The sequence below is a fragment of the Scleropages formosus genome, chromosome 9 (genome assembly GCF_900964775.1).
Source record: "Scleropages formosus chromosome 9, fSclFor1.1, whole genome shotgun sequence".
NCBI lineage: Eukaryota > Metazoa > Chordata > Actinopteri > Osteoglossiformes > Osteoglossidae > Scleropages > Scleropages formosus.
The window spans coordinates 27641383-27667542 of NC_041814.1; the positions used below are offsets into that span (position 1 = coordinate 27641383).

The 26160-nt window shown below is 45.0% G+C and overlaps 3 protein-coding genes and 1 non-coding gene across 5 annotated transcripts; 2 read left to right on the forward strand and 2 right to left on the reverse strand.

Annotated features, from left to right (window-relative positions):
- Nucleotides 1-6772: 6772 nt before the first annotated feature.
- chmp4c (charged multivesicular body protein 4C) lies at nucleotides 6773-10364 on the reverse strand. The gene is made up of 5 exons (XM_018756820.2): nucleotides 9896-10364; nucleotides 8449-8626; nucleotides 8035-8143; nucleotides 7304-7427; nucleotides 6773-7170 (listed from the first exon to the last, which is right to left on the reverse strand). The coding sequence occupies exons 1-5, from the start codon at nucleotides 10092-10094 to the stop codon at nucleotides 7109-7111; spliced, it is 672 nt and encodes a 223-aa protein (XP_018612336.1). The 5' UTR covers nucleotides 10095-10364; the 3' UTR covers nucleotides 6773-7108.
- Nucleotides 10365-10900: 536 nt separating this feature from the next.
- Nucleotides 10901-14329, forward strand: zfand1 (zinc finger, AN1-type domain 1). The gene is made up of 8 exons (XM_018756819.1): nucleotides 10901-10998; nucleotides 11218-11260; nucleotides 11421-11460; nucleotides 11733-11860; nucleotides 12178-12269; nucleotides 12538-12659; nucleotides 12887-13042; nucleotides 13156-14329. The coding sequence occupies exons 1-8, from the start codon at nucleotides 10944-10946 to the stop codon at nucleotides 13330-13332; spliced, it is 813 nt and encodes a 270-aa protein (XP_018612335.1). The 5' UTR covers nucleotides 10901-10943; the 3' UTR covers nucleotides 13333-14329.
- trnar-ccg (transfer RNA arginine (anticodon CCG)) lies at nucleotides 14119-14191 on the reverse strand. Its single transcript has one exon. It is a non-coding gene; the product is annotated as a tRNA-Arg (tRNA).
- A 4987-nt stretch (nucleotides 14330-19316) lies between the features above and the next one.
- On the forward strand, nucleotides 19317-23048 carry prlh2 (prolactin releasing hormone 2). Of its 2 annotated transcripts, none has more exons than XM_029255037.1 (3): nucleotides 19317-20091; nucleotides 20941-21135; nucleotides 22669-23048. In XM_029255037.1, the coding sequence occupies exons 1-3, from the start codon at nucleotides 19776-19778 to the stop codon at nucleotides 22863-22865; spliced, it is 708 nt and encodes a 235-aa protein (XP_029110870.1). In that variant the 5' UTR covers nucleotides 19317-19775; the 3' UTR covers nucleotides 22866-23048. The 2 variants fall into 2 exon arrangements, with proteins under 2 accessions (XP_029110870.1, XP_029110871.1); XM_029255038.1 differs by lacking the exon at nucleotides 19317-20091 and adding an exon at nucleotides 20667-20809.
- Nucleotides 23049-26160: the final 3112 nt, after the last annotated feature.

Genomic DNA, 26160 nt, shown 5'->3' on the forward strand with positions numbered 1-26160 from the left:
CCCGTTAGAAAGTCCAGAACCCAGTTGCAGAGGGTGGGTGGCACACCAAGATTGTGAAGCTTGTTGATGAGCTTTGAAGGTATCATTGTGATGAATGCTGAGCTGTAATCAATAAACAGCATTCGAACGTAGCTGTCCTTGTTTCCCAAGTGGGTGAGGGCAGTGTGTATTGTTGCGCTGATGGCGTCCACTGTGGATGTATTCCGTCTGTATGCGAACTGGAGAGGGTCCAGAGTGTCTGGTGCGATGGTCTGGATGTACCTCATGACAATTGTTTTGGATATTTCAGCAAATGAGTGTCAGTGGGCACTGAAGAGATGACAATGTTAGAATTTTATTCTACTTAAAATTAATTACCCATTTACACAGCAGGGTCATTTTTTACCAGAGTAATTGAGGGTAACCACCTTCCCCAATGGTACTGCAAAAGGCATGGGGACTCAAGTCAGAGTCCTTTGAAGGAGGCAGTGCTGCTTTTACTCTATTTTTCATGAGCTGCCCTGGCTATTTTATTTGTCGTTTTTGGCATAAACATACATGTGAACCATTTATGGATTCTGGAGGGTTTTATATGTACATTTACATACGTCACCAAAATTATCATGTATTTTCCACGTTGGGGGCGTCTCTCCTGTATCGTGGAGTCCAATAGGTTTGGAAGAGCACAGTAACTATATACACACAGCTCATCTACACCTTTCTTTAGGTCATCACTGTGACAACGTACACCCCAAAGCCCCACCAAGCATTGGCGCACTAGACACCCCAACTAAAACCTACATGCCACATGTAAACTGGGCCTTCAGTACTGAGAACGTGTAAAACACGTGATAATGAGAACAGTCACCGTAGTCTTGCTTTGGTGTTTTATATATAAAAATGAAATCTTCAGCTTTGGACTGAATGACAGGTACCCAGAGTCATGCACACACAGCATAAAATATTATCTTTCAAAGAACATACAGGAGTTCAGCCCTATTCCTCACAAGTTCTGTTATTGGAATCATTACAATCATTAAATAAAGCACCATAGGCATTCATACCACCGTTAATATATGAACAAACGGAATGGAAAAGGGGGATTAAACATAACATTTCAACAGCTTGTATTCAGTCACACAGCGGTGAATCAATCCATGTCTTGAACATTTCTCTCCTGACAGTGGATTATAGGATTATTGTCTCAAAGCTCTTTCAGCAGTAAAAACTAATAAAACTTAATCTGTGTGGTGCTAGAAGTTCCAGACATCACATCGATACATACAAAAAGAGTAAAATGTACAACTTTAAACACGGACAAATTATCTCTATACGCTGCACTGGAGACCAGGAGCCAGATGCACTGACCTTTCAGTCCAACTGAAGATGATGGGAGAGCAACGTATTGAGGTACAACCTCATTTTACAATTTTTAATATTTTCCCAGAACAAATATTTTATTCTAGACTCATGATTAATATAACTGAAGAAATAAAGCCACATGCAAAAGTTTATTGCATTTTCATGAGTGGTCTCTCCCAAAAGAAGCCCAGGAAAAATTCTGAAGATCTCATCGCAAGGTGGCAAGCATGGAACTTTCTCCTTGGGTGTCACAGACTCTGCTCTCCTGCCAAATTTCTGATGACATGATTTTCAAAAATTCAGCCCAAGTTCTCATTCTATGTCCATCTCCTTCTTCTAACAGGGCTGGGAAGACAGGGTTGATGAGTTAACATCACCCTGTTTAGCATCTGTATTGCATAGTGTCAAATGTTGTTCAGCTGATTAGTTTGACTATAGCAGTAAAGATTAATCCATGAGTTATTTATCATATTGTACTGCTCATCAACTTCATTTCAGAAGACAACCCGAATTAACCTACTTTACGATACTTTGAAACCCTCAGAAGACACATGATGCTGGATATCTTAGTTAAATTACCAGAAGGTGAAAATCAGCAGTGCAACATGAGGTTTTACCACATAGCAGGATAATGTTGATGGGTAATATGCCATTTTGTGCTGACCGTTGGGTCTGACATTATACGTATTTCCAGCCATCGTTCTTGTTTTCATGCATTCGTGAATATGGAGAAATCTAACGAAAAAGGGAGAAAGATCATTTAGTGTGAGAAGTAAAGAGGTCATGTGTTCTCAGGTCAGCATGTTTCCCCTTCATCTGCTTCAGATCTCATTTGCAACCTCAACTAATATTCTAACCCAATTGGTCTCAAAGTGTGGTCCACATGAGTGGGTGGCCCTCAAGCTGACAGTAAAGTGATGTTCCGATCACTGAGATACGTGAGTCCGTTAAAATAAATTAAAATTTAAACTCCTCGCTCACTCACATTAAACGCTTTCTGACCAAGTTGTGTCATAGCATGAACCGCGTACCATCAACCATCATCGTACCATCAAACCACCTCGTTGGCCTTCCGAGGCATCGCCGTTAATTTACTATATATTTCTACGAATGATATTTTTCACGTAACATTGTGAGCAATGTCAGGAAAGCACATTTGTAGCTCTCCCAAAACTTCTTTTCGGGAAGCTCAAAGTGTGCATTCCCATCAGCACTGAAAATCTTGCGTAAAACAAGAGTCGAGCACCAGAGCCCTTCATTCTGTATTGTACTACAAGTTGACTGTGTCTTTACATTTAGTAAAACATATCAAAATTTATGATAAGAAATGGCTGTAGGTCACTGGTGGACCAAAGTGCTCCTCAATCCCAGAATTGCTGTCCTGCACCAATATTCAGGTTACTTTTTGAAGCCCCACCACCACCTGCAATAGAGGTAGATCCTTAGTGTGTCCTGCTTTCTTACCTGTGTGCAGCTTTGGTTTGCTCATGGCCAGTAACTTGAGTTCCTCTCTGTTCCTCTTGATGTCTTCTGCCGTAAGGAGTGGTCCAGTCAAGGAGTGCGCCATCATATCTCCTCTGTCTTTCCATCGTATTCCTATTAGCTCCAGGATTGCTTTCTTAGTGTCCTCCATCCAGGTAACTATGTCATGTCCTTTCGCTCCGCTCTGCTGCTCTTTCTCCTTCACCATCTCGTCCATCCCCTGCTGTTTGGTGTCCATCCACGCCCTGCTCGCCTCACTCCTCATCACGACCATGTTTTTCTTCTTCTCTTGCATCCCGTCCCAGTTCTCTTCCATCATCGGACTCACGTCTTCTTTGCTTTCCACTACTCTCCACTTCCCGTTTATTCCGTCAGTGTCCTCCCCATCATTGTCCATGATCTCGCCGTCTTTCTGCTCAGGTATCTCGACCACGTACTCCTTTACTGTGATTTTCTTTCCTCTTGCTTTGCTCTTCCTTCTCCTGCATTCCTCCTGCTCCTGCATTCCCATCACCTGCTGTATTTCCTCAATCACTTTTTGCCACATTCCGTTCCTCTCTCCATTTCTTAAATTCCTGCTCTCCACCTCCAAATCCCAGTCTTTCTCTTTCACACCCCCCTCCAGCTGTCTGTCCAACCATTTCCAGGCCTTTCTCTGTTCTTGCTCATCTTCTGTGGCCTCCTTTCCGATAGCACTACTGTTGCCCTTTCCGAAAATCGTGGCTCTCTTAATCTTTCGTTCAACCAAGTTGAGGATTAACATCCTTTCTTGGCAGAGACGTTCTTCCATCTTTATGGACTCTTGCAGAAGTCGCGCTTCTAACCTGTCCTCCAGATACTCGTTCCATATCTTCCCATTTTGTTCTTCTGCCATTATTACTTGAAGTGGTGAGGAAGTGGGAAAGAACAGATCATCGGTTAAAAGAGATCACGACTGAATTATGATCCTCGTCTTCAACATCACCCCAACCTTTCCCACCAGCTCGTTGTCCTACATGATGCTCTAATGTCCTTAACAGTAGCATCTTAAACACCCGACTCACAGTTCCAAAAACCACAAGACTGTTTCCTTTGTCCCTCTGTCTCTCGCCATCATGACTTAAAATAACCTAGTATCTGCAACTGCAACATACACGTCCACCACCTCACAAATGGGACCAAGAGTCTTTTGTTACTCATTTTGCTCATAATGGAAAAGTCACTTTTACCACTAGGTCACAGTGAACGAAAGCGTAATAATGCAAATGTTAAATCCCCCAGTTTACTCAGCTTCTGTGAAACCTTGGATAAATCTACAATAATTCTTAAAAACTCTGCATCAATGTTCATTTTCCAGCTACATTAGCTGAAACGACCTTGAAACGACAGAATTACTGTAGCAGCGGGTAAGGAAAGCCTTTCCATTCCTGGTGACCGTTGTGTTTGTTTTCTGTTTAAGAAATGTTTCGGTGTGTTGTTCATGTTTTTGAGTGTTTATGTTTGTTGGGTTATTTCTTCCATTTGTAATGTTTGGTCACCTACTGTTGGTTTTTATTTATGTAAATATTATATATCTGAGTGTTTCATGGCTTACTTTAGACCGCACCAAGTGTCCATAACAGATCCAGGCTTCTAATTAGTTCCGACTGAAGCCTCATTACTACGGAACATTCCTCCTCTTCTTGCCACCTTCAGCTTTGTTTACCGTTTTCACTTTGATCTCCATGGTAACGGGATACCTTTTCTTTCTTGCGGTATTAGAATCACTGATTTGTGAACAGCAGAAGCAGGCTGTAAACGTCATGGGTTCGATCGAGGTGCTCTCCCACTCCCATTCTTATCGGATGCGTTTTACTGACACCTGTGAGCCGGACGCGTAAAAGCAGGTTGCGCTGGGGCCACAACAGAAATTTTAGAAGATAGAAACAAAAAGACAGTATGTATTTTTGGGGGAAAAATGTGGGGAAAAAGGTGGAATCTTTGGCAATTAGTAACTCAACCCTTCATAACCCAAGCAGCAATTGTATATATAGTCAAAAAAATTCATAGTACTTAGTGAATTAAAGGAAAATTGAGGTGCATCTGACCTATCACTTTTTAAAAGTACTTTGTTGAACCTTTGAGTGATTTACAGTTATCCACCCATTTCAGCAACAGGGTTTTTACCATATTCCCTCCTTTTATGTGTACATTCATCATCCAGAAGTTTTTGACTTTGATTTATGTCCTTGACACAGAGGAATCCAGACATCGCAAGGTGTAACAGGAGAGATGTCTTATTACTGAAAAAAAAAAATAAGTACAGTATTCTGATGCACGTTCCCAAAGAGTAGCCCTTAATTCACCTGACTGTACTTACCAGCCCTAGGTTTACACTCAATACATTTCACAGACTGTCGCTCACAAACATGCACACGGTATATCCGTCTGTTTACGGTAACTACGAAAACCTCCCCCCCATAACGGCAGACTGGAAGCTATTTGCTCGGTAACTATAAACGAGAAACTCCTTTGTGTACAGCATGTGCACCGCTCACCCAGGAACAATGACTCTGGTCGTTAGGGGCCGAACTGGACTCAACAGCACCTTTTCCCTGAAATTTATTTCAAGTACAATGTAAAAGAGTGAAATATCAAAGATTCTCATTGTTGCACAGCCCATAAGTACAAGGTGTTAAAAATGTTACAATGAATACCTTAATAACATACTAGTAATACCACTACTAGTAATGTGTTTGTATCACTGAATGAAAGGTGGGGGAGAGAGAAAAAAAAATTTGGGCAAAGTGATCACATAACTACTGTACATTTTATTCTGCTCCACAGAGAAATTAAACACACTGCTATGCACCAGTATTTACATTTTAAAAAAAAATCATAATTTCATATTTCAGAAACCAACTGGCATTTAGATCATACGTCTTTGAAAAATTTAAAAGAAAAATCAACTTGCAAAGCACAGAAGTGACCCATATATACAAACATGTCATTAAAAAAAAAAACCATTTAGATTCTTATCAAAAGCCGCAAGAATCGCCCGTAGCCTAACCTTTGCACCAAAGCTACTTACAGTATAATTACTGGCAACATGACCTTCAACGTACACATGATTTGAGGGAACAGCGGAGTTGATAGCAATCATACGTCCTACAGTATATACAGTTTAGAAGGAAAAACTCCACCAAGTGGTACAAAGACCTCCTTCCCTTTGCTGAGCGGGACGAGGAGGCGCATACAGGCAGCCCCCGTGTTACAAACGTCCAACTTACGTACAACCTGTAGTTACAAACCACCCCCCCATCTAAAAAAAAAATATGTATTATATTATATATATTACTAGGAAGGTGCTCAGGAATATTGGATATTCTGACAAAGTTATGTAGCTACTTGTGTGATGAACATTGGTTCATATGGTAGAAAAGAAACTAATTGCACTTAAGAATCACACGTCTGCATCTATGTCTCTAATGTAATTAACACATTGTATTTTCTATAAGATGTACGTCGCTTTGGAGAAAAGTGTAATGAATAAATGTAAAGCCTATTATATTAAAATTTGTCATTAAAACCATCGTATGTAATTCAAACAGGCGCTACTTTCCAATGCGCATCTACAGCGGTTCGTTGGTTTGTGAGCATGGGAGCCCCAGGTAGGACAAAGCCTTCCTTCTTTTCAGTCGGAGACCACGATGCTGTTAAGCCTCTCATGCGTTGCTGTATTTGACTTCAATTTTTTTTGTTCTTACCCTCCTAATCATGGCACCAAAGCGTAAATGTGATGCAAGTCATGGCGATGAATCAAAGAAAAGGAAAACGATCACGACTGAAACACACACACACACCCTGCCTGAACTGCTTGTCCCATACGGGGTCGCGGGGAACCGGAGCCTAACCCGGCAACACAGGGCATAAGGCTGGAGGGGGAGAGGACACACCCAGGACGGGACGTCAGACCGTCGCAAGGCACCCCAAGCGGGGCTTGAACCCCAGACCCACCGGAGACCCACTCGTTTGCAATCCGAGGACTGCCTGTACTTCATTTAGCGGCGGTAATCAAACACCCCGCGCAGAACTTGCTTCAACGGACACTAATTAGAAAAATAATGACGCACAGAAAACAGGGCAGTTAAAACAACTCAAACATCAGAAAAAGTGTCAGAGCTGACGATGCTGACAAGTTGAATGTGAGTGTTCAAGTTTTATGATGACTCCGTACTTCTAAAAGGACACAAACCATCAGTGTGTGGTACAATATGGAGGGTGTGTGTGTGTGTGTGTGTGTGATACCGGTAGATACAGCAGAAAATTATGTTGCCCAAGCTGCCAACGTGTTCATGTCATCATCCTCCTCCACCTTCTTCCTGGGAGCTGCAACACAAGAAGACGGCAACACTGAACACCACCTCTGGCCTCCTTCGCCCTACCGACCCCCCCAGCGTAGGACAGCGTTGACGCGCTGAACGCCAGCGTCCAGCGGGGAGCGCTGCGGCCGCGTACTCACCATCCCGCTGCTTTGGCCGCGACGGCAGGGCCGTGCTGGGCACGCTGGGCAGCTTGCCCATGTTCTTCGTGCTCTCCTCCAGCTCCTCCTGCTGCAGCTCCTCCAGCTCAGCAAGCAGCTCGTCCTGAAGGTGACCGACCGCAGGTGAACGTCAGTGTCGGACGGTCAAAAGTACGTGGGTTTCACAGACAAACGTGCACCACGTCAAAGTGCAATCACTGTGCAGTACTCTTGTGTGCTGCAGTTTGGGTCCAGGATGAACCTCTAACCGAACGCCCTGTGATTCCAGGATAGGCTCCAGACCACCGCAACCCTGACCAGGATAAGCAGCCAAAGAGAGCGAGTGTGTCGTCTGGGTGTCTAATATTCTGCCCCGTGCAATGTGTGTGTTCTCATGTTTTGTGTTAATCTACCGATCTAATTTTGTATCTAATTATGTATTTATGTCTATACATATGTATCTATCAATCTATTTTTCCCTTAGATCTTTGTATTCTGACCCTTGATGTGTAATACGTCACTAATGGATAGAGCTGCTTATGATGGAAAACGGTTTTCAGAGAAATGTGACAAAAGAGTCCTGTCATGTCATATCATACTGTATCATATCACTTCAACTCTGGACCGACACGGTGAATAAGAGGACCGTGCGAACATCGCAAAGATAGCGGCGCACCGTCCGGATGTGGATACAAAGGCAGGGGAAATCGCTTCAGCGTGATCTTCTTTACCTCATCGAACTCCTGTCCGAAGGGCCGAGAGATGGCGTCCGAGATCTCCTGCGCCACCTCCTGCTGATCGGTAATATCTTGCATCAGGTCGTCGATCTTATCCAGATCTCTGATGGAGAGGGTCAGTCAAAGGGAGAGACAATACTGAGTTACTTACAGTGATTTACCCATTTATACAGTAGGGCAATTTTTACTGTCAAGGGTACGACAGCAGGAAGTGGGGTTCAAACCTGCAACCTTCAAGCCCAAAGGCTGCGCTATAACTACTGTGCCACCTGCTGCTTATTAAAGAGTAACTCCAAAATTATTACATGGGAAATTATAATATTAATTATTATAAAAACTAGCAGCAGATGTGGTCCGGGGGGTGGGAATAGTTTAAAGGAAGCCCTCCCTTTGGCCCGGTTCACTCACATGTTCTGATGCACGCCCTTGATGGCCTTGGCAGCAAAACCCATGTTCTTGAGGACCTCCGTGTTGGTGCTGGCGTTCTCCAGCGCCTCCCGTTGGAACTCGATGGTGGAGAGCGTGCCATCGATCTGCGTCAGCTGTTGCTCGTAGCGCTTCTTCCTCTTCAGGGCCTGCAGGGCAGCTAGGAAGGATGGATGGGATGGACAGGTGAAGCAGACATTCAAGACTACCAGTTCCCCTCAGTGTCACGACTCTGTCCCCTTATAAATGTTCCATGTTTGGACTCTTAGGTCCAGTTCCTGTGGCTTGTTGGCGTAAGAAATAGGACTAACGCTCAGTACAGTTTATAAAACACTCAGCTATTCCAAACTCATCTGCAAACTCAACCACAATCCAACCTGAAATATGAACTCCAAAACAACCATAAACCCAAACACCGTCCCAAACCCAATTGCAACCTTAACTTTGAACTCAACCACATTCCCGAACCCGGTCCCAAATCCGAGACTTGATCAACTGCTACACCCCAGCCAGACCCATTCGCTCGTCTACTTCTGCTCGCTTGGTGGTCCCATGCACCAAAGGTAAAGCAAGGAGCTTCTCAGTTCTGGCTCCGTTGTGGTGAAATGACCTTCCTCTCTCACTGAGAACTATATTCAAGAAGGGTCTGAAAACTCACCTCTTCTGGATTTCACCCAAGATGATCTCTCCAGCTCATGTATGGTGTAAATGTTCATGCACTGTAACTTCATGATCTTCCCCAGATAAGCTTTTACTGTACACAGCTGCTACTCTTGCATTGTATGTCATTGTTTGTGTACTTTATTCTTAAAAAATAAGAAAAAAAACTGCAGGAAAATTATCAGGATTCTATCCTGCATTTTATGCACCCACTCGAAGGATGAACATAGCTGCATCAACTTGGAAAGAAACAGACTAGGTTTTCTTAAAAATTGCATGTCTGCAGCCATGTCTCTTTCTCTTGAAGTAATGTACAAATTGTATTTTCTCTGAGATGAACATTGCTTTGGAGAAAAGCATCTGCTAAATGTAAATGTAACTCCAAACTCAACCATAAACCAAATCCTGTCTCAAATCCAACTCCAACCTGAGCTCCTAAATCGAACTCCAAAGTGAACCACAAACCCAACCCCCTGTGGGCCTGTCCCAAATCCAACTGTAAACCAAAGTGAACCACAGTCCAACCTCAACCTGAACTCCAAACTCAACCTCAACCACAACCTGAACTCAAAAATCAACCACGGTCCCAAATCCAACTCCGAACTCAACAACAAACCCAACTCTCTGTCCAAAATGCAACTCCAAACCAAACTCACCCACAATCCAAACTCGACCACGGTCCCAAATCCAACTCCTAACTCCACCGTCCGTGCCATGGCCCATGGCATGGCATGATGATGATGAACCCAACCCCGCTTCCCTTACACACCTCTCTTGTTCTTGGTGCCGTTCTTCTTGGCGATGGCGATCTCCTGCTCGATTTTCTTCTCCAGGTACTCCTGCTTCTTGGTCAGCATCTCCTCGGTCTCGCGCAGCCTGTGGATGGCCTCCTGCGGAGAGGGCCCCCCGTGGTGCTTCGACTTGGAGGAGCTGGAGCTCCCTTTGAACATTTTGGAAATTTTACTCATGGTGTGTGTATTACGGAGATAAAGAAAACAACCTGTTTGTTAAAGTGCGTCCGAGCTGCTCGGGGTGGTTATTTATTCCGACCGAGTGGATATTCCAGTATGGCGGGGACACACCTGCGCCTTCCTGAAACCGGACACCTGGCGCTGGGCGCGAGCGCGGAACTCGCTGCGCGTCACTCAAGGCGCTCGTGTCCCTCCCTCCTTCCTTCCTTGCGTGTCTAGGAATGGAGGGCGGCGTTTCAACAATATGCGCGGGGCGGTGGCTGAAAGCAAGTGTTTACAGCACGTCGAAGTGGGACACAAAGTACGAATCACTAAACTGCGCTCTGCCAAGTTCTTCTTGCGGTTCTTGTTAAATTCCTGACACGGTTATCCATGTTTTATTCACATTTCATTTTAATTATTTTATTATTATTATTATAGTTCACTTTACCAATAATAATAATAATAATAACTATTATTATTGATATTATTATTTAATACATCCTCCAGGACAGCAGGTGTCGCAATGCAGCCGCACGGTGGTCATCGCGCTCTCTGCGAGACCAACCAGAGAGGAAGAAGTTGAACTCCAGGAAGTGATCACAGCTGTGATGAATATCGGCGAAAAATATCACTGTGAGTCGTGCAGTAAGAAAGCTGTGGAAACTGTGCGATCACGCTATTCAGTCGATTTATTTTACTGCAAATTTTAATAATAATTGTATTGATAATAGTAGTATTTCGGTTTGTATTTTATTGGCGACAGTTACCCTCCACAACAGCAGGGGGCGATGTGCCTGGTAAGGCGGACCAGACCGTCAAAGATGGCGCCAGAGAGGAAGAGGAAGAAGTGAGGAGGAAGTGACTATGGCGGAGCTGGACGTTGGTAAACACTGTCGGATTGAGTCCTGCCATCAGAAAGGTAGGTGAAATGTTCAATATACACATTCTGTAGCAAAAGCTCATAATAGTAATTATTATATACGATTTTAATTCGCATCTTTATTGTTAGTACCAATTTTATTCCACAAATTATTATGGAATAAGTCAGTATAATCACGACGATGCAACACCTCACCTCAATCTGGGACAGTTCTGGTTATTTATACCATGAATAAAACACGTTTTTTTTGTGCTGCAGACTTTCTGCCCTTTGTGTGTGAGGCCTGTTCGGGGGTCTTCTGGTAAGTGGTGTGTGTGTTTGTGCGTTTAGGGGTTGTTTACAGAGTACTTTCATTGCTTCTGTGAAATGTTTATTACTTAGGCCAGTAAATTCACAAAAAAAAATAATCATCATGTGCATGGAAACTCTTTCCATTTATTGTTGACGCTTTTCTTTTTAAGCCTTGAACACAGAAGCCGAGGATCTCACTCTTGCCCTGAGGTACTTTCTTCTTTGTGGTTACAGACGTCTCTTTTTAATCAAAAATATTCTGGGTTTGAACTCCTACTGTCAGTCCCTTGGTTACTTACCCTGAACTGACAGAGTAAAAATTACACAGCTGTATAAGTGGGTAAATCAGTGTTAGTGTTCAAACTTGACACTGTAAGTTAGCTTAGAGAAAAATTTGAGCCAATTGAATGACTGATGATATAACCTGTGTATATCTTGTTGTTGCTGTGTAAGATGAGCGCTCTCCTCTTCTCCCGGGACAGCTCCCCGCAGCGAAGGGTGTGTCCGCATCCGGCAGCAGCACGTCTTACGCGTGCTCCGTCCCACACTGTGCTGGGAGGGAGTTGCTGCCTGTCGTGTGTCCGCACTGCGAGAAGCACTTCTGCCTCGCGTACGTAACCCCCCATGCGGCAGTGCAGCACAGGGCAGGACCTCACCCGTCTTGCCGCACGATTTACCGAAGCATGTGCGGTTCGTACAGTTGTTCATGCTGATCTGCAGATTTTGTGCACTGTCTAGATGTATTTCCACAGCCTTAGTTTCTCATAAATGTTCACAGTTATTCTTTAAAACACGCACATTTATGACATTACCTACAAACTGTCCATTTAACCCGATCAAGCACCACTTAGCATAGCTGCCTAAACCGTACGTACCTATATGCTGTGAGGCTGACATCGGAATCCGTCCTGTTTCTGTAATTGACAGACATCGGCACCAAGATGACCATCAGTGTGAAAAGCTGGAGGCACCCAAACCCCGCATGGCAGCCACCAAGGAGCTTGTGAAGAAAATAGTAGGTCAGTTGAATGGCTGCTGCAATTTTGAGCGACACCTCTGAACACTGCTGTATCATTTTAGTGACAGATGTATGCATTTTATGTGCAATCATATATTATCTTAGAAATGATTTAATTTCTCCTGCATTCAGTTAGTTTTGGATTCAGACCTCTTGATTTTCTTTTTAAATGTTCTCTGTGGTTATTCTTTAAACGCCCACGAGAGGGCAGCACATCTCACCTGTGGCTTGATTGAATAGCACTAGCTATTTGTCTTGTTGTGCTTTAGATTCAAAGGCAGCGCTGCCCCCCAGTGCAGGGAGGAAGGGTGCAAAGAACAGCGCCACTGCGGCCAAGGTGGCCCTCATGAAGCTGAAGCTCCATGCAGCTGGGGACAAGGGGCTGCCACAGGTACGTACCATCTCACCTGGAGGGGGCGGAGCTCAGGAGAGCGGAACGCTGTGCCATCAGGGAGGAGATGCACTCCCTGTATGTTCATACCTGTGACCGTGGTTCCTGCATGGTCACTTTGCTGGGTCTCCAATACCGATGGGATAATTGTGTCTCATGAGCTTAAAATGCTGCGTGGTTCAAAAATACTCGTTTTCTTTACTTACGTTTCCTGTTTTGACCCGTAGACGGAAAGGACCTATTTCCAGGTGTTCCTCCCCAAAGGCTCGAACCAGTCGAGTTTGCCCATGTTCTTCTGTTCCAAGTGGAGTGTGGGGAAAGTAGTGGACTTTGCTGCGTCCCAAGCGAACTTAAAGAACGCAAACAACGTATTGACAGCTAAGGTGCCTGAGAAGTTCTCGCTCGATAGCTGTTTGTCAGACCGTCGGTTATTTTCCCAACTCTTGTACACGTTTAACTTTTTCGGATGCTCACCTCGTCCTGCCGTGGGTTTCAGAAACTGCGGCTGTGTCACCCGCACACGGGGGAGGCCTTGAAGATGGACGACGCTCTGCTCTCCTGGCTCTCTCACCCCGAGAGGCCCCTGCACAACGGCGGGAACGTCATTCTGGAGTACCTGGAGAACGACTGCGCGCAGCTTCCGGACACCAGCGCCTATCTGTCCCAGTCCTGATGGAGGCAGTGTCCTTATCACAGGCTTTTTCTGTTAGCATCTAATTCTTTACAATCTGTATTAAAGTTTTCCTTCTGTTTCAAATTTCGTTGAGTGTTGTTGTTTTGGTTTTAACATTGAGTACATTTTCAAGATGGTACGAATTACTGCGACCTCATCTAGGCCCAGCGCAACTAGGACCCACAGCCCCCCCCTGGCCTATCCCCCACTCAGCCCAGTCACAGAACTCAAGGCAAATGTGAATGAGTCACAGAATGAGTCAGAGTCCAAGTGCTGGATGGGCCAGGGTGCGAACAAGGCCTTAAAGGCAATTCCTGATTTGGAACAAGGCTGAGGAAACGGTGTGGGTGTCCACTCTGTCCGTTTCAGCTACAGGTTACCTTAATCACATTTGCTGCTGCTTCGTGTCATTTAACAGTGGACGGGAAGTGTGTGGAGAAAAGGTGCTGGGGAAAAAAAAGGAAGAACAAGTGACTGTACAGGACAGGTATCCTGTAATTAAGATTTGTCACATTTAGAAACTAAAACTGAACTAATCCATGCCTAACAGGCCCAGTTTAGCAATTGCAGCACTATCCAACCTGCTCTCTGGAAGCTTGTTTGATAACCAAGGATAAACGTATGTCAGGTTTATGGGCATAATTAAGCCTAGAGAGGATTACTGTTGCATCCTTTCAGGCAAAGGGCATAAGTTCTACTCCCTCCACTTATTTTCAAAGAGCTTCTGCTTGTTGAAGTAATCTACACATTTTTAGGATAGAGGTGTTTTTATTTCAGAAACCATGGTGACCCAGGTGGGACTCGAACCCACAATCCCCAGCTCCGGAGGCTGATGCCTTATCCATTAGGCCACTGGGCCACCCTGGAAGCCTCTTAGTACTTTATATTTCTGTTTTTTAATGAAATATGGAAGGCAGTTTCAAAATTAGTCAGAAAGTGCATTTCATATGACCCGTCCTGGGTGTGTCCCCTCCCCCTCCAGCCTTATGCCCTGTTGCCAGGTTAGGCCCCCGGCTTGCCGCGACCCCCGCTTGGGACAAGCGGTTTCAGCAAGTGTGTGTGTGTCTGTGTGTGTGCATTTCATATGAACTTACATAAAGAATATAAACATGTTCAGCATGAACACGGCTAAAATAAAACACAGCTTCTGACAGAATTATTTTAGAGTAATACTTCTGCCAGTGGATTACAGGAACACCAGGAAGTGCAAGATGTACACATATTTCTCCCTCAGTAACAGTAGAGCCTTTTTACTTTCGGTGCTGACAGTGTGCGATGATTTTTCTTCGGCCTTATTTTTCTAAATTGAACTCAACGGTAAATTCATATATATTCTCGATTCTGCTTTGTGCTTCAATTTAGTGGCAGAAATTAAATTACTGTTATCACTTATAATATTATAACCCTTCACGTAGGCTAATTCATGCAGCCGTCTGGCAAATGTTTCAGGACAATAAAATCCGACACCAATAAACTGAGGAACAGCTTCTTTCCCAGAGCCGTGGCTCCATCACACCCTCCCTGCCCAACCAGAGAACCGATCGCAAAAGCCAGCTGCCGCCTCCATTACTCCCCGACATCCAACCCCTCCAAAAGGCTGCTAAGGACTGAGGAATTCAAAGTTTTAATCAAATTCTTATCTATTTATTTATTTAAACTGTTCTTTTTGCTGCTGTTGTACTGAGGGCTGCCACACAAAATTGCATTGTATTGCATATAATAACAGTAAATTATCTTATATTATAGATTCTCACTTATCATAATGAACCACATCAAAGTCATTTGTAACGATATTGCATTTCAAGAGAATTCTGTGTGTTTTGTGTATTTACATTTTACTTATAAGTAAGTAGTTCCCTTGCCTTACTGCTTTTCAACTGTTTTTAGCATTCTTTAAAACTTTCTTTCCTTTATGGCTCATTATATATATTTAGGGGGCGTGGTGGCGGAGTGGGTTGGCCCAGGCCCTGCTCTCCCGTGGGTCTAGGGTTCGAGTCCCGCGGGGGGTACCTTGTGGCGGACTGGCGTCCTGTCCTGGGTGTGTCCCCTCCCCCTCCGGCCTTACACCCTGTGTTGCTGGGTAGGCTCCGGTTCCCTGCAACCCCGTATGGGACAAGCGGTTCAGAAAATGTGTGTGTGTATATACATTTATTCATTTCATAGGAGCTTTCCTCCAGTTATTATGATAGATGATGTTTTTACACTATGATAAAAAGGTTTCTGAGAGATGCTTGTTGTCACACCCGTGACCTCATCGCGACTCAACACACCTGTGGGCGATCAGGGAAACGGAGCATAAAGGGAAGATGCCGGACTGACCAGATCGCGGAACCTCTTTGAGCCATCCACTTACCCACGCCAGCAATCTCTCCTGCATCCTTGTTTTCCTCCTCGTGCCCATGCCTGTTCCTACCTTGCCCTGTTCCTGTCCTCCTCGTTCTCTTTGTTCCCTGACCCCTGGCTTCGTTTCCTGGACTACGACTTTGGATCCTCCTTCGATTGACGTCTGCTCATCGGTGACCCTCGCTACGACGACTACGCATTCTGCCTGCCGATCCCATGTAGAATAACACCGTGCAACTGCACTTGGATTCACATCACACTGGCAAACATGACACTTCTGAGCAGGCAGGTGTCATTGGGGCAACAGAGATGAGCAACAGAGATGAGCAACAGAGGCAACGGCACACGCTGGGGGTGCTGCTAACCTTCTAAGGACTTCCTTAGAGTCCATAGCTCTTTGTGTGTATTTCAGTGTGCAAATAACATGTTCTCATAAATGCAAATTCTCATACCATGATTGCTCATTATGCAAGAGAAGTCAGCATTTTACATCTTTCTAAAGGTAATTCACACTGATTTTCAGCCACTATAACTCCTCTAATAGTAGTTATTCATACCATCAAAAGCAGCACTGATGTATTCTGTGTGCGCTCACAATAGCACACACACGCCCACTGCGGCCATGAAGGAGAGCGGTTCATTTAACAAATGGCCATAAAAATTGCCTTTTCGGACCCGGTGACTCGGTCCAGATCAATGTGAACCTCTGCCCACGCTGGGGTGGGCTCAAATTTATGGAGCAGCTCATTGTCAAAAACCTTAAGCTGCCAGGAGTTCCTGTGGTTGAGGATGGGTGCAGACAGACTATAAACCTAATGTGGTCATTTATTGCTGGTGACCTTTAAAGTCAAGTCTGTTTTTAAAGGCTCCTTAAACAAACACAGCTCTGTGACCGCAGTACTTGGTATATTAATGCCACTGGGTACCGTGGTAAAACTTTGAGGGCCAACAGATGCTATGGATAATAGAGATATGTTCCTTCTGAACTGGCAATTCTGAAATGCAGGATTCCGAGATAAAGGCTGCAAATACATTTCTTTATGAATTAAATGGCGTAGTGGTTAGCGCTGTCGCCTTACAAATGAAGGACCTGGGGTGTAATTTCAATGCTTGCCGTTGTACTCCTGGTCAAAGTAATTATCTTGAACTGATACAGTAAAAGGGGGGTGCGGTGGTGCAGTGGGTTGGACCGGGTCCTGCTCTCCAGTGGGTCTGGGGTTTGAGTCCCGCTTGGGGTGCCTTGCGGCGGACTGGCGTCCCGTCCTGGGTGTGTCCCCTCCCCCTTCGGCCTTACGCCCTGTGTTGCCGGGTTAGGCACCGGTTCTCTGTGGCCCCGTATGGGACAAGTGGTTCAGAAAATATGTGTGTGATACAGTAAAAATTACCCACCTGTGTAAATATTACAGTATACAGACTGAACATTGTAAGTCACCTTGGACAAAGCTGTAAAGTGAATCAACAAAAATATGTATGAAATACATTTATATAGAAATAAAAATTTAAAACTACTATTTCTGTAGTAATAACCCTACCCCATCCTGCAGTACTTCAGCTGAAATGTATGACTTTACCATGGATTATATTTAGTTATGAACCAAGACATGAAAGGTTTTGGTCTCATGATCTCTAAATAAATGTCTACAAGTATAAATTAACTGACATCCATTTCTTTTCTGGAAGGTAAAAGCATGGTAAACAGTAAAAAAAAGAACAGTGTAGTATGAACATGAAGACCATCTGTGGGTACACATGTTCTTAGCATTTTAGGAGAGCAGGGAATAAGGTGTGCGGAAACTGTGACCAAGCATAATGAGGTCATACGATCAAAGGCGTCACGAGGACTGAAACGTCAGTAAGGGCGTTGTGACGTCAGAGTTAAATGGAATCTATAGAATACGTCACTCACCCCTTACTCATGCCGTACACGTGCAGCACATCAAAGAGACTAGTGGGTTACAATGTGTAATAATGATAAAAATAATAGGACGAAAAACTCTAATCCTCAAAAACAATGTACCTCTGTAGTACGTTATTATTGGTTATTAGTTTTCTCTTGCAATTTTCTTCACATCTACAATAAACACTGAATGAAAAGCAAAGAAAGAAGAAACAAATGAAAACGGGTCTATAGCGCAATTTGTGACGAAGCAGAATATTAGGGGGGGGGGGGGTTTGTCCCGTTAGAAATAACGGAAAGAAGCAAAGCTGATAAGTGTGACATAATTAAATATTAAATAAATCAGACGACAATTTAGCGCGCAGACCTGTTCATATTTCATAAATGCTACACAGTATGAATACAAGTTGGGACGTAAACTGATGCCCGTCAAGTACATTATTTCATACTTTTCTAAGCCGTTAATGAACCCGTTGTTGTTCTTATCTAGTCACTGCTGTTTGTGAGAACTTCCCATCCTAAGTTATTTTGCTAACATAATAAGTCGCGGTTATTTCTGGGTAATTTTTGCTGTATGTATATTGTGCTGGGACGCGAAGAGATGGACACTTCCTTAATGGCGGCGGAAGGCGCACGAGGCTACAGCAGCGCGCGTCAACCCGCGCGTGCAGGACATTGGAGAAGTAAATGTCCTTTGAAGCGATTTGAACATGAAGCGCGAGTGTTTTCCTCAAAAAGGAGACTCTTTTCACATCAAACATATACATGCAAACTTATTCATACACATTTTCCTTAGATAGTGATGGGACTGAAGTGTTTTACAGCGAGACGTTTGAAAATGAAGAGCGGCGCGTATGCGAAACAACAACTTGTCTGCGCGGGTGAAAAGGCGGGAAAGTGCAGTCCATCTTACAACGTATTCAATTAAACTTAAAGGATCTCGGCAAATAAAGTGCTTCTGGTAACGTCCTCAAAAAGTAAAATAAATGTTTAATTTCACGAAATAAACTGAACACTTAGGTTAGGACGTAATTTGAACTTCCGCGCTGTACCGTATTTTTTCTTAGAATACAACCCGCGCTTTTCGAATTTGACTTATTGTTGCAACTACTAATTGGCGCTCGAACATTATTCATTTTCATTTGACAGTATTAACATCGCTTTATAAGTTTCGCACCTTCTCTCTCTCAGTCGCCGCCCACATGATACTGGAGCACCTTGTTTTACAATGGGCCCGGTGTCACCGTCGGTTTGCGCTGATTACACACGACGCAGATCACGCAAATGACGCAGTTACGTAATTATGCAAATGACGCACAATGGGAACGTTGTCTTTTGAGTTCTTGCGCTGAGAACGGCGATTGTGAAAATGTTTAATGCATTGAACTGCAGTCCATCGTCCATTGTATTTAAATAGCAGAACACAGAGGACCCATCACGTGACACTAATAAATTTAGTTCTGCAGTTTAAATTTGAGGATAGCCTCTCTCTCTATATAAGTAGAGGCTATGCTCAAATTGTTTCTGTCACAACATGTCAACACATGAAACATCAAAATGTTCCTGTTACACATACCTGCAGAGAAACCGGTAGGGATCCATCGAGAAGCGCTTTAATATTCACTTAAGCGTATGATTCGTACTTGTTCATCGGACCCCCCCCTCCCCACAGCGAAACGAGAGGGCCGGGAACACGGAGACCTTTCAGGAGGAGAAGCTGCGCTCATCTTCACAGCTCTCCAGTCACCCTGAACGCCCCTCTCAGTTCAGCGACCGGCGCGCGCGCACCACGGTGACATTTCCCCGTCGGCCTCAAAGTCATCCCCCTGCACGAGCCGCCACCCCGGCGCGGCTGAGATGTGGCCCTCCGTGTCCCGCCGTCCACCGCCCACCACCCGCCGCGCGGCCCCTCTATCCGCGCCACCTGGTCGCGCGCCCGCCACACGCGCTCCTCGCGCGTCAAGACTAACAATGCAAATAAGAAAAGCGAGATTAAAAAGCACTTATTTGAACTTACACATGTTTTTCATTGTTATAACGACACAATTTCCCGATGAATTTTGTACTCCCTAAAACCTCTTTTCTGCCATGAATAACTTTATGTAAATTGAAGTAAAACCGTTTTGTTTTTTGTGTTTTTACCCGGGTTCGAGGTCCCCATCGCACGCCAAAGACGTGAGCCCCCATCACCGGGCCCGGCGTGATGGGCACGAGGAGACGCCTCCTCTATGTAAACAAATACAATATTTATCTGCGCTTTCGAGCTGCTGCTTCTGTCCGGTGGGGGCGGGGTGCTGCGAGGGCGGGTGGGGGTCCGAGGATGGAGTCATTAGAGTGTCCCTCGCGATACACTCCTCTTCCACCTCTCCGATCGCGCCACGCGAGCTATATAAGGTCGGCGCGAGGACACGACGAAGAGAAGCGTCCAGAAGAACCGCTGGAACCGGCGCCGGTGGAGTCATCAGCTCTCGTGGAGTCATCAGTCCTGCTGAGGTCATCGAACCTGCTGGATCCCCAAGGTAGGTGTGCAGTGTGTGCATGCGCGTGCACGTGCCATCACCTGTCACAAAAGCGAACATGATCGACATGATGAGTCTGACCGGACACTCCGTCCGTGGGACTGCGTGGGACTCCGTGGGCCTTGGGCTGAGCAGGAATGAAGCTTTCGGAGATGGGAACGTTTTGTTTACGTGTCCTCTTGTGCCACGTGGAACGTTTATGATGCAATTCAATGTACTGCACACTCATTTTTTCATAAACGTCTTTTTTCCACGTAAGTCAGCATATGTGCAGAATGGTTTGCGCGTTTCACTCATTTCCCGAAGTGATACCACCCTGCGATGGACCGCCAGTACCTTACCAGGGTGTCCTTTACCTTGCACCCTGTGCTTCCGACAAGACTCTGAACCACCGTGACCCTGCAAACGCTTATTCATCACAGGTGGACAGGTGGATGTGTATAGTTCATAGTACGCGGTAGTGTAAATGTAGTAAAGTGTATAGTACGTTCATCCATCTGTCTAATCGCAATAACCGCTTGTTCTAGGGGTCGAACTGAACCGGAGCTTATCCCGGAATCTTTGGGCCCGCGGCTGGAGGGTGGGGGTGGGTGGGTACACCGTGGACGGGACGCCAGTCCATCGCAAGGTAGTATCGTAGCACTTTCATCTAATGAAAATATTACAACACATGAATACCAATAATTCACAATTCACTGACTACGGAGTGTAACTGTAGGTAAGTAAAAGCCTTCTTTTTCACTTCATTCTCCTTCACGCCACGTGTCGTTAATTTAGAAAACAATTAGATGTGAACGTGACGGATGATGTCAAGTTACAATATCGGTCAAATGCGCTGCGTTTTCACAGCGTCCCGATCCGCCCCCACCACCATGCCGCCAGCACGAGGCGCGCGCCCGGCGGCACCGTGCGCGCGGAGGCCGAGCCTCGCGACGCTGACGGCCGCGTACGCGGCGCTGCTGCTGCTGTCGGCGAGCGTGGCGTGCGCGCGCGGCTCCACGCTCAGGCACGAGCTGCACACGGGACACAACGTGGACAACAGAAGTGAGTGAGAGCCGTTACTTGCCGTGGAACGAACACACACACAAACGTAAAAATATAAAGTAAAAATTAAAAGTAAAAAAAATTAAAGTTAATTATATAAGTTAAATGAAGTCTAACAAAGCTGATAAAAACGCGGCGGATGTTTTCAGCCTGAAAATGGGCTAAACCAACAATATGTTAATTAGAAATAATAGCAGTAGTAGTAATAATCATAATAATAATAATATACGTTATATTGAACCTTTCATTTAAAGGACATCCCGGCCGCTTTCGGTGAAGGAGTCGCGCGCATACCTGTGTCCTCGTGCACCACCGGTGCTGTAACAGGCACGTGGGACCCGGCGCGCGCGCTCCCCGCTATATGAGGCTCCGCTACTCGCGACTCCCTTATTTGGGAGCGTCTCACTGTAAGGCAGAAACCCCGCTGAGGGATGCGTTTAACAAGAAATCGGAAGCTACAAATCAGTGAGAAATGTTTCAGATGTGTATGCTTGAAATGATTGTCCTTTGCGATCATAAAAGGCGTTTTTTGAAGATTATACGCGGTCTTCAGCTCACTGCTCCCATAATGCATGTACAGCATATGATGAACCCAGACACGGTAAACTATACATGTTACATCAGTGAAATAAATAAGCGTGACGATGGTTATAATAAAGGTATCAAATGCGGCAACGAAGAGACAATAATATAATAAATGGCAGTAATAAAACATAAGAAATTTAAAATAATAATTAACATAGTAAATGAATAAATGTAAATGTAAAATACTCTAAAATGTTTAAAAATGACTGGTATTTTCTTGTAAATATTTATGCTTGCTAAATAACGATTGGTTAAGGATTTTCAGGGCCAAACGGTGTTATTTGTAGTTCTTGGTCCACATTCCTCTTTTATGGGAAAAATAAATCCCAATATGTCATTTCACTGTAAGGGACACTTTTTTTTTATCCATGCTAATACTGTGAAGGGAGGGAACCCTGTTTTCATGTCCTCAAAGACTGAATGAAGCTGAGCCACATAATACTTTTATAAAGCTGATGACAGGAAAATTACTGTAGTATTTACTGTATCTAATAATAGCCACAGAAGTTTCCCACTGGTGCTTTTAAACAACTGTTTTTCAGAGCCAGTTGTTCATTAATCACCTTGGACAAGTAACATAGGTACTGACTGAGCAGGGTCAGTACTTATGTTACTTGTCCATGTAGCAGGTTTAGCTCTTCTCCAAAACACCTTAATTATTTAGCCATTTACACAACTGGGTAACTTTTACTGTACTACTTCAAGGGAAGGTACCTGATCAATGGTACTGCAGCAGGAGGTGAGATTTTAACCTGGGTCCTTTGCATGCAAAGTATCAGCTGTGACCAGTGCGCCACCTGCTGGAGGTGATGTGAACAGCTCTGAAGTCGAGTGCAATAATATCTCCAGAGTCTGGGGCCTGACTCAGGTTCAGCAGGGAGCCACGGGTACTGTTCCGCGTACGTCGATGGGTCTAACGGATGTGTTCCCTCTTCCTCTGACCCACAGGTCCAGAGATTGACCCCTTCTGGTACGTGGGTCGTGGCGTACGGCCCATCGGCCGATTTGGCAAGCGGCAGAACACCAGCGGTGGCTTGGGGCCCCTTGCCGGCACCCTGGAACTCCTCCTGGGCAGCCTGAGGGGAAAGGAGCTGCGAGGCCTGGCCAAGACGCTAGCAGGGGAAAATGCTGACTGGTTGCCATGACAACAGTCAGCCCCTCCCCCTCGAATCGGAACAGGTCTGTCTTTTTGACCAGGATCGGCGTCTTTTTGTGCTTTCGAAAGACCTGTGCCCGATGTGTTGGTTAAATGCAAACCTGCACTTGCTGGAAAAAACCCTGTACATATAAAAAATTTACATATATATTAATAAATAAACATATACATAACCTGCGCTTTGTTGATTTCATTTGTGGCTGATTCCTCACTGTTCACGCTTTCAAATATTTCACTGGTTTCACTTCCCAAACCTGTATGCACTGTATGAATTCCCTAAACGGGTGGGTAATATGAACATGACTGTTCCTGTGCGTATGGACCCTGAGTGAAGACCAGCTGCCCCCTGCACTCTGCCCACAGTCTCACATCTTACTGTGTTACATGAGCAGGTCACTATGGGCGGGGCCAGGGATCACACACAACACACTGCCGCATTAACGATTTTCCACCGCTGCCCTTCTGCCTCATCTAACGGGGACCACTGGTGGAAGCTGCCTGACCGCTGCTTTCTGTGGTCAAGCGCTGCGGGGAGATGAAAGAAACATGTGATTTCACTCTGGAACCTGGTGTTTTCAGCTGCAATTTCCTATTTGAATGGTATAAAATGTCAAGGAGGTCATATGACATTTATGTAAAATTAAAGTATGCATATTGTCTTATGAGCAACACGGTGGTTCATTGCACTGGTGCTTCACACCTCCAAGGGTTGTAGGTTCAGACTTGGATTTGAATCCAGCTCAGTCTGTGAGGAGTTTACTTGCTCTCCCCAAAGTGGACTTCCTCTAGGCGCTCTGGTTTCCTCCCACAGTCCAAAGAAGTGCGTTTACGGTGAACTGGTAACTCCAAACAGCTCTCAGTCTCTGTGTGTGTGTGTGTTTGCCTTATGATGGAGTGGCGCTCCGTCCATGGTGCACTCTGCCTCACGTCCTGCGCTTCCGGAATAGACCCTAGCCTCCAGGACCCTAAGTTGCACAAGCAATAAATTATAAGGAATGCTGCTGAACAAAACGTGCCAAATTAAAAGTGCTTATTTCAGTCATCGCCAGGTATGCAACATGTTTTTATTCGTTTACAGTGGTACAATTCTCAGTCAGAACAGTTTGGCACACACACAGTTTGAGGACAGTGTCTGAGACAGTCTTTTTTTATTAATTTTTTTTACCTTTGTGATGCTCTTCTCAGATGTGCAGGCAAAAAAAAGATGAAACAAGCCTACAGACAGATCCAGATGTCTAGCTGTGCAGGACACGGTTTACTGCGATTGTTCGTTTTCAACAACAGCAACACTTTTTTTTAAATTATTAAAATCTCCATATATTACACTGAAGGAAAGAGTTATGACCAGTTACCAAACGTGATATTTTCTGTAACATTTCCAGATTTCATTAATAAATTCAGAACTCAAAATCTTTTCGTATTATTTTTGTTTTTTTTTTTTTTCCAAAATAGAAAAATACAGGAAGTTCATAGCTGTATAAATTATTACCAACCCATCTGGCTGTGCTTCTTTTGATTGGAACACCTATTTCAGACCAGATACATGCTTTACACACAAACAGCTCCAGGTACGACAACTTCGACAGCAACACACAGGAAGAGATTTTTCAGTACACCGAGTGTCAGACCTAAACACGTGAACACGTTCTCCCGCTTGACGTCAAACACGCTGTGGCTAAAGGGAAAATATTAAACGGGCGATGGGGTGTTTAACTCTTTTAATTTAAATCCAGCTATGAAAAAAGACGAATGAACAAAAAGAAGGAGGTGGCCTGGCGGCGTGGCGGCGTGGCGAATTCAGCCGGTGCCCGCTAAGTGGCGGGTCTGGGGCTCCAGCCCTGCTCGGGGAGCCCTGCCCTAGGTGTGTCCCCTCCCCCCTCAGCTCTGCGCCCCGCGTTGCCAAGGCTCTAGCTTGCCACAACCCTGCTCGGGACAAGCGGCTGTTGATGATGGATAGCCGAAAAGGAGGAAGGAAAGCAAGAAACTAAACAAAGTTATTGTCAGAAAACACTAAAGCAGGGCCTTTGACAACCAGGAATGAGGACAGAGATAAATAGAAAATGTGGGGAAAATGATCAAAATGACTTTTTCGCAGTAAAAATCACTCTGACATCCTTCTTCCCTCACATCAAAATGACAAACTACGGTACTTGAAAAAGAACACAACATATGGACGGTGTTAAACGAAGTGTCCGAGTGTAAAAGACCGTAACACAAAGACTGAGATGCTAAAACCAAGCAGCTGCTACTGTAGTAAGCGGTCAGAGTTTCGGCCTTATGACATAACAATTGCAGGTTCAAATCCCACTTCCAACTGTAGTACCCTTGAGCAAGGTACTTACTCTAAATTGCACTGGTAAAATTACCCAGCTGAAGAAACGGGTAAATAATCGTAGGTGGCTTAAAATTGTAAATCACTCTGGAGAAAAGTGTCATATAAATGTAATACTGGACTGTTCCTCTCTCTCCAGGGTTATTGCTATTGGACTACAAGCATATGAGTTAAGAACTAAAAAGAGTGGTGCTGCCCGGTGAAAGTAACAAATGCGGCGCTTGTCTGAAACAGGGGTGCGGCAGGGCGCCCAACGAGAAGCTCTGTGATTTTCCATGTGAGGGAGATGTGACCAACAAACAAAAGGAGAAGAACTAAAAGCATAAGGCCACGTGGTCATGGTGGTAAAAAGCAATATGTCTCTGCTCAGATTCTGCTCTCAGACAGTATATTAAAAAAGACGGAGACAAGCAAGACCTCCTCGGTGTCTTGACCGGTACATTTGTCAAACATGACCCCGCCGTGCAGGGTTTCCGCTGTGGGACGAGGTAAACGGAGCCGGTCAGGTTAAAGAAGCAGGGCGTGGCCTTCGAGATGGGGAAGCAGCTCGATGAGGTTCCAGGTCACGCGACCCGCACAGTGTGGAGGTCAGCCGAAGCCGCGGAGGTCGGGGCGGCCGAATAATCGCCGAATCACTTAGGGACCAAACGAGCCAGGTGGAATCCCACAATGCACCACTTTCCTAAAAGGTCGCAAGGTGTTTCGCCTGGCAACCCCCGACGGATTAACCTACGATCCTTGGGAAGGCTGAGCTGTGGCCACAGGTACGAGTGATGAAACCGGAGGCTTCCTAGCGCGACCCTTGCCAAACGCTCACCTAGCGAACACAACCAGTCCTGACACCAGTCCATGCAACGGAGAGACAGAGAAAGAGACAAAAAAAAAAAAAAAATCACGCAGAGCAGCAGTGACACCGAACAAGTCTCGGTATCTGACTTGCTGTTTACCACCG

Coding starts and splice junctions, on each gene's coding strand:
- zfand1 (XM_018756819.1), top strand. CDS start 10,944: ATGGCGGAGCTGGACGTTGGTAAACACTGTCGGATTGAGTCCTGCCAT. Junction 11,261..11,420: donor GCCTGTTCGGGGGTCTTCTG/GTAAGTGGTGTG, acceptor TTTCTTTTTAAG/CCTTGAACACAGAAGCCGAG. Junction 13,043..13,155: donor ACAACGTATTGACAGCTAAG/GTGCCTGAGAAG, acceptor CGTGGGTTTCAG/AAACTGCGGCTGTGTCACCC.
- chmp4c (XM_018756820.2), bottom strand. CDS start 10,094: ATGAGTAAAATTTCCAAAATGTTCAAAGGGAGCTCCAGCTCCTCCAAG. Junction 8,627..9,895: donor CGGCACCAAGAACAAGAGAG/GTGTGTAAGGGA, acceptor CATCCTTCCTAG/CTGCCCTGCAGGCCCTGAAG. Junction 7,171..7,303: donor GCGGCCAAAGCAGCGGGATG/GTGAGTACGCGG, acceptor CTTGTGTTGCAG/CTCCCAGGAAGAAGGTGGAG.
- prlh2 (XM_029255037.1), top strand. CDS start 19,776: ATGGGCACGAGGAGACGCCTCCTCTATGTAAACAAATACAATATTTAT. Junction 20,092..20,940: donor GAACCTGCTGGATCCCCAAG/GTAGGTGTGCAG, acceptor GCGTTTTCACAG/CGTCCCGATCCGCCCCCACC. Junction 21,136..22,668: donor ACACAACGTGGACAACAGAA/GTGAGTGAGAGC, acceptor TCTGACCCACAG/GTCCAGAGATTGACCCCTTC.